Source organism: Cinclus cinclus, chromosome 24 (genome assembly GCF_963662255.1).
Source record: "Cinclus cinclus chromosome 24, bCinCin1.1, whole genome shotgun sequence".
NCBI classification, from domain to species: Eukaryota; Metazoa; Chordata; class Aves; order Passeriformes; family Cinclidae; genus Cinclus; species Cinclus cinclus.
In genome coordinates this window covers 1,278,162-1,293,627 of record NC_085069.1, presented here as the reverse complement: position 1 = coordinate 1,293,627, position 15,466 = coordinate 1,278,162, and the positions used below count along the sequence as shown (strand labels likewise).

The 15,466-nt window shown below is 46.0% G+C and overlaps 1 protein-coding gene across 1 annotated transcript in view; it reads left to right on the top strand.

Moving 5' to 3' along the window:
* GPATCH8 (G-patch domain containing 8) overlaps positions 1 to 15,466 on the top strand; it is a 55,607-nt gene that overhangs the window by 25,490 nt on the left and 14,651 nt on the right. The window contains exons 4-6 of the mRNA XM_062507970.1: positions 9,753 to 9,820; positions 10,237 to 10,323; positions 14,399 to 14,542. Of these exons, the coding sequence (XP_062363954.1) occupies positions 9,753 to 9,820; positions 10,237 to 10,323; positions 14,399 to 14,542 (299 nt within the window). The remainder of the gene's footprint in view (positions 1 to 9,752; positions 9,821 to 10,236; positions 10,324 to 14,398; positions 14,543 to 15,466) is intronic.

The following is a 15,466-nucleotide window of genomic DNA, read 5'->3' as shown; positions in this document are numbered from 1 at the left end:
ACTTTAACTTGAAAGGAAGTGGATGAATTCAGTGTGCTGAGTTTTGCGATGTCACTTTTAATTCTAGATGTTCATCTGAGCTGGGGCTCCCTCTTTACTTCTGTTGAATCCCAGAGTAATGCTGTGTTACATATGCCAGGCAGAAATGTTCCTTTCTTGTAGTCTTGCGGTGTTGTTCAGCAAGAATCTCACACTGCAGGACTTTACCCTGTGATGGTTTCCTTTATCCTGACTACCCATTGGGGGATGGAATCCAGTGGTGAGAGTGCTGAGCTGTCTCTGGGTGCTACCTGCAACAGCCTAAAATCTACACTTGCCAATTGATGGTGGTAAAAATATGCTGGTGTGGTGCAAAGTGGCTCATTCTCAGGAATATTCCAGAGAAGGTGTTTTGTACCCTCTGGGCAGCTGCTTTGTGGTGTAAACCTTGTTTCAGAGAAGAGCAGATCCCTTGGGTAGGGAAGCACAGAGCCCTTGTTCTGAGTGAGGTGTCTGTTACCAAGTGTATTCTGGCTGAAACATCTGCATCTTTCACTGAATTTGAGATGTGTGCTGTGTGGAGCATCAGGCAGGGACAGTGCTGTTGACTCAGACCGTGCCAGTGCGGAGTCCTGGTTCAGAGATACTCAAAATGAATTCAGCAGAATCATCCTTCAGCTCATCTCTTTCCCTGATGTTTTTCTTAATTTTTTCCCACAAACAACTTGTGTTATATTTGGAAATGGTGCTTCAGCTTGCTAACAGCCAGTGAATATGAAAAAACAGGAGAGGGGGTTGCTAGTTGACAGGGATCTTTTTTAATTTGGAAAATATGGCTTAGGGAGCCACTTTTCTATAGAGATATGTGATGGTTGTACTCTGACAAGTGAGAAAATGGTCACTGTTGCCTGCTTTATCTTTGGGGGAACACCTGTATTTGATAATCCAAAATTTTGTGGTCTCCTGAAAAAATGAAACTAGCAAAAGATCAGTTAAAAGCATTGCCTGACCTTTGTGTGAAGTCCTGTGCTAAATGAGCCCAAGAATTGTGAATAAATCAGGAGTTATGCAAGTCAGGCGAGGAATGAGAGGGCTGAGGGAAATCAGAATTCAACCACACTCTAATGATTTCTCTTGGAATGAGTATTTCCCATTAAGTACTTTTATGAAAAGCCAGGAGACTGACGTGCAGAAGTGGGATAATTTGAATTGTACATTTGAAAATATTTTTATGAGCTCTTTGCCTTTTCCCTGTCAATTTTTTTGACAAGTCTTGTTTGAAAAAAAATAATTGTGTTGAAAACTTCTGGATTTTCTTTTTCTTTTGGACTTGTGTGTTTAATATGAAGTAATAGGAGAGATATATCTGCAAGACTAAAACCAGTAGTTTAATCTCATTTATTTAGACTAGGGGAAACTGAGTAGGTTATCCTGCTGCTTCCTGGGTCACAGCAGGGTCTTGGGAGGGTGTGCAGCTCTGCAGGGAGGATTTGGAGAGGGCGGGAGGAAGGTTGGATGTTTACTGGCCTTATGGAAGAAACTCTGAGGAAGGATTGACCATCTCTGGTGGACAGGCCTAGCTCATCCTTAGCCAGTCTGGGTAACAGCTGTAATTATTCAACACGGATTTGCCTCTCTAAAGTTCTCTGTTGTAAATATTCTTGCCTGATTGCAGCCTGACCCTTTAAAAACAGCCCCACTGCCTGTCTAGAAGCAGTCACAAGTTCCCCTACACCACCAGCTGTGTTCTGTATGATTAATTTGATATGTTTAAAAGCATTGATTTACTGCACATTCCCACAGTATTCCCAAGACCAAGATTACCCTGATCTTTTGTGGTATCTCTCAGAGGTGAATCCCAATGTAGTACTTTGCTATGGCAACAGAAATCACAGGATTTGTCATGGCAGAGCTGCTCCTCAGTGTCTCAGTTGTGAATCAAACAGCTCAGGTAAGTGGGGGCTCACTGTAGCTCTGGATTTCCTGTGTTTGCTCCTCAAGGGCTGAGGCATCTCATTCTGTGCTTGGTTATTGTCATGAAAATGCTCAGAATGAAAACAAAAGGAGTTTCAAGGTGAGTGGTTGCTGGTCTTTGCTGGGGCTTGGATTATCTCCAGTACTCAGCAAATAGAAGCAGCAGGTGATTTCGTTTAGGGCAGGGTCATCCCTTTTGGGGCAGGTCCTTGCAGTGGCAGGAACTTTCCCTGTAGCCTTTGGTCCTGAAGAAATGCCTTCTGTCCTCTGCTTCCTCTGTCTTTTTAGTAATAACTTCCTTCATGTTTGCTTATGGTTTTAGCCAAGTTGTGACATAATTTCAGTGTAACTTCTAGAAGAGCTGCTTCCACCTCCCTAGGGAGCAGCTCTGCTGATGTAACGCTGCTAGGAGAGGGCAGGGCCATGCCTGTGTCTCGGGAGCTCTTGGCAGTGCCGTGCAGAGCTGGGAGCCCTTCCTGCATCCTTGTTCCCTTCCGCTCAGGCTGAGAGCAGTAAACCTGCACAGACTGTCAGGGCAGTGCTGTTCCTGTTGACCAAGGTGTGCCCCACACTGATTGTGTAAATCATCCTGGTGATACAGGGAGCAGCAGTTAATAAAAATTGCTTTGGGTTTATTTTATCCTTTCATGAGTACATCCAGCTAGGTAGCAAAGTCAGGTATAGCAAATTTGTTAGCAAATGCTAAAATCCGGTTCCCCCATTAAGCTGTATTTTTGTTGCATGGTTTTCAGTTAAAAGCACAAGTAGATTGTGCTCTGACTTCCAAATTCTTTGAGGATAAATATAGTCAGCACTTCCCCCCTCAGCATCATTATGGTGCAGTTCTTCTTTGGCATATTCCTCCCCAAATCTGTTCAGAGAAGGAAAACATTCCCTCTTGGTCCAAGCGCTGAGCAGGGTGGAGGAGCAGAAGCGTCTGACAAGTGTTGGAAGCTGCTCAGAGCTGCAGGTGAAGCCATGATCCCGTGGCTCAGGCAGGAAATACCCTTTCCTGGCAGCCCCTGGGGTGATCCCTGGCTGTGGGATGGAGCTGGATCTGTGTCCCTGTACCAAGGCAGTGCCAGGTGGCTGCAGGCACTGCCTTTGCTGGATATTCTTCGGGCTGTGGGGAGCAATAAACAGAGCTTTGACCACTCAAGCAACTGAGATCAGTCACAAATGTGATCACTTGGCAGCTGCAGCTTGGACAAATGAGCTCAGGGTTTGAATTCCAAGGTCTTGAATACTGGCGCTGTCACCCGCTCACCAAATGGCTTCAACTCAGATATTAATGTGTTTTCCATTTGTTGGCTCCTCTGATCTTGTGGAAGCAGACAGTGGATGTGTGTCAGGCCTGTGAACGTGGAACAATGAGCATCTGAGGGACTAAGGGGTATCAGATTTCTTTCTGGGTTTTGGGGCTTTATAATAAATGCAGGAAAACACAGGTGAGGCAGATAAAAATGCTTAACGGTTCCTTTATTCATTAGGTATGGGTTGCTTTGGCAGTCTCAAGACTGCTCAAGAAATAGCTGTGATCACTCTATTATCTTCTTGTATCTTCACATGTCCTCACAGGAACCTCAAACCTGGCATGGAGGATCATTTCCATGCTTGTGTTTGCAACACTCATCACACCAGTGGTTCTAGGAGTGGTGTTTTCATGTGAACTTAGCTTGAGAAACCTGGCTGCTGTGGCTGCTGTCATCATACCCAGCCTTCACTGCTGTGTCAAAACCCAAGAGACCACAGACCGAAAGGGAGGTTTGCTCAGTGCCTCAGTGTCCTTTGGGGGAAACGGTTGCCCCCTTGTTTGCTTTTGGAGGTGCAAGATCCTTCCCTTGATTACAGGTGGTGAGTTTGTGTTGCTTGAGTGTAGCCAGTGAAATCTGCAATCATTGTGCTTTCAGTGCCACGTGTTTGTTGTGACAGATACTTTTGCGGGGCTTGGGGCGTGGCTTCATGCTGTTGCGATGGAAGAGCAGTTTTATTAAACTGGGAGAGAGGAGTGTGGGGAAGGGAGAGGCCATGGCCATGCACAGCCTGCCTCGTTCCTCAGTGCTGCCCTGAATCAGACCAGACCCTTCAGCCCTGTCCACTTACCAAGATGAACACAGACAGCAACTCTTACCTTGAATTCCTATCCTAAATCAACCAGGAATTGTGTTCTTGCTCCAACACTTTCTGTGTTGCTCTTTAATCCATTGCCCAGTATTTGGGCTAGGGATGTCTCTTCACCCCAGACTCCACTAGGTCCCTTTCCCTGCAAAAGTTCAAGGAGCTCTGCTTGGTGCCTCAGTGCCAAACCTCAGCTTGGTTTTCTGCAAGTGGCACCCTTGGTTTGTGTGTCTGCGAAGCTTTGAGCTCCCATTTCCATTTTCAAACATGGCAGTTTTCCACGTGATTGGGGTGTTTACAACTTGACTTTCTCTTACCATTTCTCCCTTGCTTAGTAAGGATTAAATTCTCAGAGCAGTTTGTGTTCTTGGAAAACACTTTCTCCTCTCTGGAGCTTTGTTTGCCACCAAGGATGATGGACATTTGAGTGTCTTGATTGTTTTCACCCCTTCCAGAAATCTGACATAAACGGGTTGAGCTCACAAATTTAATTCCCAAAGGGGACCAGGATTAAAGCTTGCCCTTGTTTGTTCATTTGCTTCTTGCAGCAGCTGGAATGAGTTTGATAATGTGGTGTCACTTTTAGCCAGTGAGGAGCATCCCAGACTTGTGCACCAGTGAAAACAAGTGGATTTTCTCCCCTCTCCCTTTCTGATGTACTGAATGAGGAGTCTGAATTTTCAACGAGACAGCTCTTGGTTTCTCATAGACTCTTAGGAAGCCCAGTGCTTGCTGCCAAGGCCACCACTAACTGCTGTCCCCAGGTGTTACATCTACAGCTTTTAAATCCCTCCAGGGATGGGGACTCTACCACTGGAGGGAGTTGCTGGGCAGCCTCTGCCTAGGCTGGACAACCCCTCCCATGAAGAAATTTGCCCAATATCCAACTTAAACCTTCCCTGGCACAATTTGAGGCTGTTCCCTCTTGTCTTGTCACTTGTTCCCTGGGAACAGAACCCTGCCCCCCCATCGGAGCAGTCCCCAGGAGTGTTGCAAAATCTTTGAAAATGCAACTCATTCATGAGCACAGGGCCTTCTCCCCATCTCCCTCTTCCCAGAGGGAAGCTGAAGGTGAGCCCTGTACCTGTGGATCCATTTCTGCAGGTGTTGGTTGCTAACTCCAGGCACCTATTTGCATTCCAGAGACTGCAGTGGGGCTTGTACTGACTGAAGGAAACCAACTCTTATCCACCAGAGCAACCCAGTGCTATGGTCATGAAACTGCCCTGCACACAGCTGAGTGATGGTCCCTTTCCAGGAGCAGTTAAAAGCCCCTGTAAGGTTGTGTCTTACTGTGGGTTTCAGTTGCAGCACAAAGATAACAAGTAAGAAATCCTCCATATCCAGCAAGATCAGATGCTGTTGTCTGTGTCCTCTGGAGATGCTGAGTTTATTAAATTCTCCTCTGGTGACAAGTGTGATATCAGTCAGTACTCTAGGACTGGATCCTACAAAACTTGTACCTGGGGGGAATTTCTGTGAAGATGTCAACAAAACAAGCAGGATTACAGTTGTTGTGTTACTTCTGTGGTGCTTACACACTTGTGCATAAGGGACACACTGAAAGAGATTTGATTGAATTATGTTAACATAGAATTCTTGGGGTACTTTTTTTCCCATCCTGTTATATCTGAATGTCTCTTTAACAGAGAAACTTACCTGTTTGGATAGGACAAGAAGTAGATGTTAAAAATTTAAAATGGATCAATTTACATTAGATATTGGGAGGAAAATTTTCCTTGTGAGTGTGGGATCCTGGCACAGGGTGCTCAGAGCAGCTGTGGCTGCCCCATCTCTGGAAGTGTCAAAGGCCAGACTGGACGGGGCTTGGAGCAACCTGGGATAGTGGAAGGTGTCCCTGTTCCAGGGAGGAACTGATTTTTAAGTTCCCTCCCAACCCAAACCATTCTGGGATGCTATTGCCATGATGCTGTATTTGGAGGGAGGAGTTCCTCTGAATCTGCAAATCTGCTGAAAACTGTTTTCTGTTTTGACTTGTTAAAAACAGGATAAAATATGGGCTGGTGTTGACAATGCTGGTGTTTTCAGGCAGGATCAGATGGCAGCTCCAGCTGGGATATTCCCATTCCAGAGGGCAGAGCAGCATCCATGCTGTGTCCAGAGCCAGAGTATGGTCCTGAACCCACACTCCATGTGCAGTGTGATTTGTGTCTGATATCAAAGCCCTTAGGATGGATTTTCCCAAGATTTATTAATTTATAGCACTGGGGAGGGGGGGTAGTATTTGTTGTATCCAATAACTTTATGCAGTTAAAAAGGAGGGAATCTGGAGAAGCGTGCCTGGCCACATGCTCCCTGCCACTGCAGGGCTCTGGGATGGGGTGGCTGTCAGGGTTTGTTTGGGTCTGAGCAATTTTTCACAAGCTAGGAGAAAGGTTTTCCCATTTCTTGGGGAGAAGAAAGCAAAACAAGTACAGCCAGTCACTTTGGGAATCTCATTTCATTTCCGAGTCTAGGGAATCATGACTAACCTAATTTACTTTGAGATTGGGTTTTTTAAGGCGTGACTCTTGTGTGACCTGTTTATTTTTTCCATCCTGCTGGGGGTTCCTGCTCTGTCCTCTCCACGAGATTTTCCCTGTGTGTGGAAGTGTTTTATGCAATAACTGTCTCTGCTTTGGGGTCTGCAGCCTGTGCAGTGACCAGTCTTTGAAGGAGTTTGTGACCTGCCTCAAAAAGAAAATAAATGTTGCAGGGTGTAGGGGGCTGGGACAGGGACACAGGATTTACCCTGGGAATTATCTCTCTGTGTGGCTCTGCTTGCAGCCCTGCTGAGTGGCAGGAAGTGTGGAAATTCTGGGCCTTGGAAGGTTACATTCCCTTCGAAGCATGCTGGTGTACAGGAAAAGCTCAGCAGGGACCCCAAACCTGGGGGGCTCCCAAAGTCCAAACCATATTTACCTGCTGGGAAAGATCCCATTGTCATGGCCAGCAGTAGGATAAATTTTCCTCAAGGAAGTTCCTTCAAAGGAGAAGTGATGAACTGAACTTAGAGAGTCCCATTTTCCCCTTAGGCCACTCCCTGTGTGCCACCTGGCAGCCAGCAGGCCAGGGGGGGCCCTGAGCCTGTCCCTGTCCCTTCACCATTGTGGCTTGCCTTGGACACAGGGTGAGGCCACCCCAGTGCCCAGCAGCATGTCCTGCTGCCCCAGCTGGCTCCAGGGGGATCTATGAGGGGTTGGCACTGCTGCCATAGCCATGACATACCTGGACATGTCACCTGTCACCTGAATGTCACACATGAGGTTCCATTCACAATTAAATGATGGCTCAGTTTAAAACAGGCATCACTTTTCACATGGAATAGTCTCCTCTTACCTGGAAGCAGAGCTCCTTTTGGCCCTGAATATTTGTTACTTCCTTAAGATCCTGATGTGTTTCCTTTTTAAATTGCCTGCTTACATGTGCCTCAGTGCCTTCTCGGACTGGGGTGGTCACCAGGAGCTCTCCCAACACCCAGCAGGAGTCAGAGCTGCTCCAGTGGCTCCCTGGTTCTGCAGGGCAGAGCATGGTCGTGGGGTGGAGGGGTGAGCAAGAAGCCTCCTGTTATTTTTTTTTAACCCATCCTCCCTGCCAAACGGCCTATTTTCTGCCCCTAATGGTTTCTGCCTAACAAATGGTGTTTCTTTTTTACAGCGTTATGATCCTGGACTTGTTGTGGTGATGGTAAACTTAGCAGTGGTAATTTTTTATTTTCAGACTGAATTACTCCTTTTGTCATCAGTGCACCAATGTTAGGCTTACTTTCTCTGTTGTAGCCATCATCCTTCTGCTTGGTCTTTCATTTTCCTTTCCTTTCTTTATGCACACTTGTCTGATCCTTGTTCATTAAAAGGGTATTGCTAAGAAGGGATGTTTCTGTTTGTGTTAGAACTGCCAAAATCAGTTTAAACATAAATTTTTAATACTGTCCAAACTTGATTTTTTTCCCCCAACACGATGGGCACTAGCACTTGCTACTGCAATTTCCAAATAGCTTTTTAATTTAAAAAACCAACCGAAAAAACTTTGACTGCCTTAGAAGGCAAAAGTACTGATGCACTGTTTGTATACAGGGGTTTACTAGGGCCATGAGGCTGCATCGAAAGATCTCAATTGCTGGAGAAACAAAACAAAAATGAACCAAAAAAACCCAAAATCAAACCAAAACAAAAAAAGCTTGAAAAATTTTTGAATTATGAATTGTTGGCCCTTGGTGCCAGCCATTCCATTTGGTTTCACCACTTACCAGTAAATCCCTGGCTGAGACGTTATGAAAGTGATATTGCACCTAGGAAGTCATTTTTATAACCTGTCTTTAGTTTGGTCCTTTTGCTAAAAATTGCAGTCACTGCTTACTGTATTATACCATTGGGCATAAGAGAAACCTTGTCAAAGATGAGCATTAAATATCCAAAGAAAAGCTCAATCCAAACCACTTCAGATCAATGTGATCACTGCTTTTGGAACTGTTGGATACCTGCCTGTCCAATTCCTGGGCATATCAACAAAACCGTAAAGCAGTTAATTAAATGGATTTTTTTTTCTCAATAAAAACACATGTCTGTACTTTAAGATTCAAAAGCCCCTCTGGGGCTGTGTTTTTGGCAGGAATTATGGCTGATGCTGGCAAAAAGTTCACACCTGTCCAGATTTTCTGAGGCAGTTGTAAAGACTTTAACCTTTTGCACATATGGATGGCAGTGGAATATTTTGGCATGATGCCAACCTGTCTGTCTTTTAGCCCAAAGGTATAATATCTGTGTATGTGTGTATAACAAAAGAGTTGTTTACACCAAACAACAGCAATAATAAGGGAAGTAAACATTCTGTTTTTTCACTCAAGGTTTGCACTGGAGAAGGTAAGTACTTTGTCAGTGGGTTACATCACAACCACCAGTGCCAGTTGTGATGTAAAAATCAAAATAATGATAATTTAAAATTAAAAAAAAAAAAGCTGTGGTAGTAAAGTGCTTGTCTGCCCCATTTTGCTTTGTTTGGCTGGTTATGAGTGGATTAAAGATATGTTATAAAAAAACCTTCAGCATAGTTTGATTAGTTCAAAGTCAATTTTCTTCGCAACCAGTCCTTTTCACAGCTTACAGGTGACACGGCGGGGCCAGAGCATTGCTCCAGGCTGTGGGAGCAGGGACTGACCCCTGGCCTAGACCGGGTGGTTGGGATGGGGGAAGTTTGGCTTCTGTGCCATGCTTCTCATCAGCATTCCTTACTCCTGGTGAGGGCAAAAGCTGGTGGGAGGGAGGCTTCCACATCACTTACAGGGAAGTTCTAATCGATTATTCATGAGCTTCAATAGTGAAATGTGATTAGCAGCTTCTTTACTCTTATGGGAAGATGAGGAGCCTGATGTGGAAGCCTTGAAGAGAAGGCTCAAGTCATGTTATCAGCCCTGCCCCAGGGCTTGTCATGGGGGAACATTAACCATGAGAAGCTTTTACATGAGCAGTTAATGTTCAGAAAATGCATTTGTCATCCTGGGTTGCCATTGGGAGCTGGGCGCAGGGATGGCTGTAAGCTGTGAGAATGGCTCGTGTTTGGTTCACTGTAGCTTTCTGGTCTCTGCACTCCAAGGCAAGATCTCTAACCACCCAAACCCAATGTGTACACTGAGCTGTGGTTCTGGGCTGCTGCCGACTCCTCTCTGTGTGTTCCTCTTCCAGGGAGGACAGATCCCATCCCTATCGTCGTCAAGTATGATGTCATGGGCATGGGCCGGATGGAGATGGAGGTGAGCTCCCCTCACCCCTGCAGGGCTTCTGGGAAATACATTTTAAAGTGAGAGTTTGTTCATCCAAGGTGAAGAGCAACTTGCTCTTGAAGCAGCAAAGTAAGAAAACACTTGTCTGCAAAGTGTATCCTCTGTTTATCCCTGTGAGCCTCAGTTCTGGGGTCTGGATGCTCCCCAAAAATCCCTGGGCTCTGAGATTTCCCCTCCCCAAAGCTGCCATGGGCTTGCCGGGGCCCTCCACATCAGGGGGATCAGTGACCTGTTTTACACTTGGGGTGACAAAACAGGGAAAGCAAAGTACAACTTGCACAGATTCCGTTTCAGTTAAAGTTGTTGAGTTGTGCTTTCTGCTAGATTTGATAGTGCAATGTATTTATGGGGAAAATTGCATTTCTTTTATTTTTTTTTTAAAACAGCTCGACTACGCCGAGGATGCCACAGAGCGGAGGCGAGTGCTGGAGGTGGAGAAGGAAGACACTGAGGAGCTGAGGCAGAAGTATAAGGTACAGAGAGAGGGGCATCAAATCAGTGTCTATGGGCTGGGTGAAAAAAGATCTGTTCTGATGGGGCCGAGTTCTCCTCATTCTGACACAGTGATGGTGGTAGAAGTTCTTGGGTTTGGTCTTTGTAGAGATGATTTCTATTTTAACATGCTGGTTTTTCACTTCCTGGTATCAACCTGCCTGTTTCTTTAGCTGCTGAAGAGCCCCAGGACAGCAGTGGGGCTTTCTCCGTGTGCTTTGCTCCTGTTCTGGAAGGAGTAGTCCTGGGCTGAGCAGGACATTTCCTTCCCTGCACCCAGGGCTGCCAGATTTTTGAGTAAGCCTGCCATGTCAGGACAAAACCTGCAGGTGGTAGAGGGGCAGTTACTAGCTGTGAGGGGAGGAGTTCTTGTGTTGTACTGAGTGAGGAGTGAGCAGTACATTCTGATGTTATTGCATAAATCCTGCTTGCTTTGGAAAGGTAGGACATGGCTCCAGCTTGGAGAAATCTATGGGCTGGAGCTCTTTGGAAGAATTGTTCAAAGACAAATTCTGTATTTCTGTGGGATTTACAAAACCTGTGGGGTTATTTTGTAAGCCGAGGGCTGATAAAAATGAGCTGTGGTGTTGGGATTGAGTGTGATGTGCAGGAGCATTCTTGGATTAGCTGTAACCGGTTTCTCCGTGGAGAAGTGGTCTCTGCTCATCCTTTAATCCACTCTTCTGCTTCCCAGCCCCTACAGTCCATCAGCTCTTAAGAAAGCCTGCTTGTTCAATTGTCCAGAGATCTGGGGAGTTACAGGGTTGAGGAAGAGCCCAGGATGTCCAAATGAAGTGTCAGTCTTGCATAAATTTTAATTATTTGAGAAATAATGGGAAAGTAGTTTCAATGCGATTAAAATAAAACATAACCTCGGCAAATATAAAATTCCATTTCCCCAGTTGAAGTTAATTCTTCAGGCAGTTTGTTCAGCTATGAAAATTTATAGCCTCCTCATATTTTCCTTCTTTTTTTTTTTTTTTCCCCCCCCCTTGAGACCTTGACTTGCTTGGTAAGTGAACTGCAGGTGTATGGGTGCCCGGGGGGGCTGTGGACTCCCCATCCCTGGGAAGGTTCTATGGGGCCTGGAGCAACCTGGTGTGGTGGGAGGTGTCCCTGCCCATTGCAGGGAGTGGGACTGGGTGAGCAAGATCCCTCCAAGCCAAAACCATTTTGTGATCCTGGAGTTCTTGGGGTTTACCACTGTCTTTCCAAACACAGCCCTACCTATGTTGTTCTGAGACTCTTTTCTCTTCTTGCCCTCATCCAGCACAGGCTTTTTTCAGGAGCTCTGGAGCAGTAGCAGTCTCTCCCAGCTCCAGTGGGTTTTTATTAGTTCAGTTCATCCTTAGCCCCTTGCATTTTGGTATTAATCTGTGAAAAATCTCTGCAGCTGTTACTTTTTGCTGCTCCACAGGAGCCCATTAGGTAACTGCCGATGGCAGTGCATCCTGATCAGCCATTCAGGGAGCCTCAGAGGAATTTCTGATAACTCTGCAGCCAAGAAATATTTTTTAATTCCATTCTTCTGTATAGATTCTGATCACTCAAATGGCTGGGTTTCATTGTTTAGCCACAGGATGCTTGCTCAAAAAAGCCTACACATGGCACAGGAAGCTTGTCTGGGATTCAGAGGAACTTTAAACGTCCATGTGCTGTGGAGCTCACGCTGCTCTGTTTGCCTTTCTTGTCTTCCTGGGGACCTGCTTCAGGCTCAAAACTCCAGATTTGTTAATTTTTTCTTTCTTTTTTTTTTCTTTTTTTTTTCTTAACAAGGGCATCTAGTAATAGATGGAAGCAGGAAGTTGCTTCCTTTTTTTATGTAGAAGTGAACAGTGCTTTAAATTGAAAACAATCCCAAACATGAGCACTAAAATTTTTTAGATGTTTTTCTTCTCCTTGGGTGTTGAAATTTTTTATATAAATTTTTTATCTTTTAAACGCAGTCAGTAATGTTATTTTAATGCCATTTTGATGTGGTAACTAGGAGATAAACCGTATTGCCTTGAACAAGATCTGAAATTCAAAGAAAAAAACATTCAAATTTTTCTGTGTTAAATGTTTGCTGCCTGCTCTTGCTGAGGAAGGAAGCTTCCCATAGGAAGTTTGTATTGAAGATGGAAAAAAATTATCCAAAAGTGCTTTTTCTCTGATGTTAGACTGTTTTTTAATATAATTTCTCTTTATTCCAGTTGAAATACCTATGGTCAGTGGTTATATGGGGAGTGCTGCAGTGAGTACAGTGGGCATTGTGATGCAGCATTTGTAGCTGATTTTGTGTAAAAGCTTCCACCTCCTGAGGGAAACCTCCCCCAGAGAGCTCGTGAAGAGTGGTGATGTTTTATTAATTCTTCTGGTGGGGTTGTAATTGATAGAGCCTGGCAAGAGTGAACAGCTGCTTAGCCCTGAGGTTCCTGTGTCCCAGCACCAGGTGCATCTTGGGAGCCCCCCAGATGTGCAGCTGCCCTGGGGACAGCATAGGCTCCTTCCACACCTAGATTTCCAGCCAGTGCAGCCACATGAGGGACTGGGATTTCCCCAGTCCCAGAGCTTGGTGCATATTCAAAACCTGTAGCAAAAGAGGGAAGGATGTGGCTGTTGTCAGGTGAGACACCTCATCTCTGCCTGGAGGTTTGGTTTTCTACCCTCTCATCTCCCCAAGGCAGCCTCCCTCCCCTGTCCATTAAATGCAGCTGCAGTGTGGGTGCTGTGCTGTGCCCAGTATGGGGGACAGTTCTGCTCCTGGGTATATTTCACTGGAGTGGACTGGGCTCAGCAGGCTCTGAAGGGTAATTCCCAGCTGGAGCCATGTTCCTCCCTCCTGAATTCAGGCAGCCAGACCAAGATCAAGCAGACGTCTCTTAGCACTCAAAATGGAGCAGTGTCAGCTTTAAGAGTTGTAAGGTTCTGTTCCAAAGGCGGGGATCCTCCTAGGTTTGATGCCAGTGTCTCTGGGTTAGCTCGAGGCTTTGAACCTCTCCTGGAGCACAGACAATCCAGGAGGCTCCCCTGAGGCAGAGCTGCCTTCCCCCATCAGCACTGCAGGCCTTATTTTAAGCAGTTCCTTTTAGTGATACTTCTGTGACATGGGGATGTTGAGTACTTGTGGGTCCCTTCCAGTGCAGAGTATTCTGTGATTCTGGGTAAGAGACAGAGCTGAGGTCAGCATTTCAAAGTTCTGGAATCCTACCTGGGAATTTGCAAAGGGTACCCAGCTTAGTACGTTGGGTTCAATAAGGCCAAGTGCTGGGACCCGCATTTGGGTCACAGCAACCCCACAGGATGATCCAGGTGGGGGCAAAGTGACTGGAAAGCTGGACAAGACCTGAGGTGCTGGTCAGCAACAGCTGGATATGAGCCTAGGTGGGCAAGAGACCGGTGGCACCTGGGCTGTCCCAAGGCTGGGGTGGCAGCAGGACCAGGGCAGTGACTGTCCCCTGAGCTCACTCTGCTGATGGACCTCAGGTGCTGTGTCCAGTTCTGGGCACCTCATGATAAGAAGGACATTGAGGGACTGGAGCATGCCCAGAGAAGGGAATGGAGCAGGGAAGGGGCTGGAGCCCCAGGAGGGGCTGAGCGAGCTGGGAAAGGGGCTCAGCCTGGAGAAAAGAAAGCTCAGGAGGGACCTTGTGGCTCTGCACAACTCCCTGACAGGAGGGGACAGCCAGGGAGGGGGGTTAGGCTCTGCTCCAGGGAACAGGGACAGGAGGAGAGGGTATGGCCTCAGGTTGGATAGCAGCAGGAATTTCCCCATGGAAAGGGTGGTCAGGGCTTGGCAGGGGCTGCCCAGGGAGGTTTGCAGTGCCCATCCCTGGAGGTGGCCAGGGAAGGCCTGGATGTGGCACTGAGTGCTCTGGGCTGGGAACAAGGTGGGCATTGGGCAGAGGTTGGACCCAGTGATCTTAGAGGTGTTTTCCAATCTCAGTGATCCTGTAATAAATGTAATCAGTGTGCACTAAGTTTTTATTAAGCACGTTTTTCCTTAAAGGACTAACCCATCATCTTCCAGCCTGTTCTACAGGACCCTAACAGAAGCATGTTTTGTTAATTTTTCAGGATTATGTTGATAAAGAAAAGGCCATTGCCAAGGCTTTGGAAGACCTCAGAGCAAACTTCTACTGTGAACTCTGTGACAAGCAGTATCAGAAGCACCAAGAGTTTGACAACCACATCAACTCTTATGACCACGCTCACAAGCAGGTAATGAATTGTATACAGCACAGTTCATCAGTTTGATGTTCATTGTGGTGGTCTTGTTTGTGGTTAATACTTGGAGTTTCCGTGGTGTATCTGTTTTCCTTACTGGTCCAGGGATAGGTGTTTTATGTTGCTGGGTAAGATTTTTATGCCTAACATTCATTTAAGAACACAAAACAGCAGAAGAACCCCAAGCCCCATTCCATGGCTGGCATCAAGGACTCCCTGAAAGACCCAGGATCAGGCATGTGCTGGTGTTAAACTGAAGGGAGTACATGTGGGGGTGGATGGCTCCCAGCTTGCTTTTAGGAGTAGTACAGCTTTGGGGAGTGATGATTCCCCATGTTATGAGCATTTTATTACCTTAGTCTGTCTTCTGTGGAGTTACTAAAAACAGACTAGGAAATAATGTGTCAAAGGAATCCTAAGAAAGGAGCACTTTGCAAATTCTGTAATTCTCAGGAGAAGATGGGTTCAGAGTCTCTGTGTAGCTGGCTTTTTTTCCTAAGGTAGGGATGTACTGTAGTGTCTGCAAGATGCTTCATGCTGCACAGTAAGTAATGGAAGTCTTGTATTAGCCTGATCTGTTTGACCATTTAAGCTGCTAAATGAGATGTAACTACAGCAGATAGCAGTGTTGGGCTCCTCCAGGGCTGGAAGGGCTCAGAGGAGGGGTTTGATGTTCCTAGTCACAAATTCTAACAATATAATCATCAGAATGCTGGTAACTCAAGTGGGATGTGCTGTAGAGCTTGCAAAATCGCAGTGAAAACAGCTTAAAAAAAAGAATGTGGCTTTAGAGTGTGATTTTTGTGTGTATGTGTTAAGTGTAGGATATGAGAGAAAATCTGCTTTGAACTAAGGGAATCTTGTCAGGAATTCTTACGGCAAGGCGGTTGGACTCTGTAAAGAAGAGTGGTTTGGTAG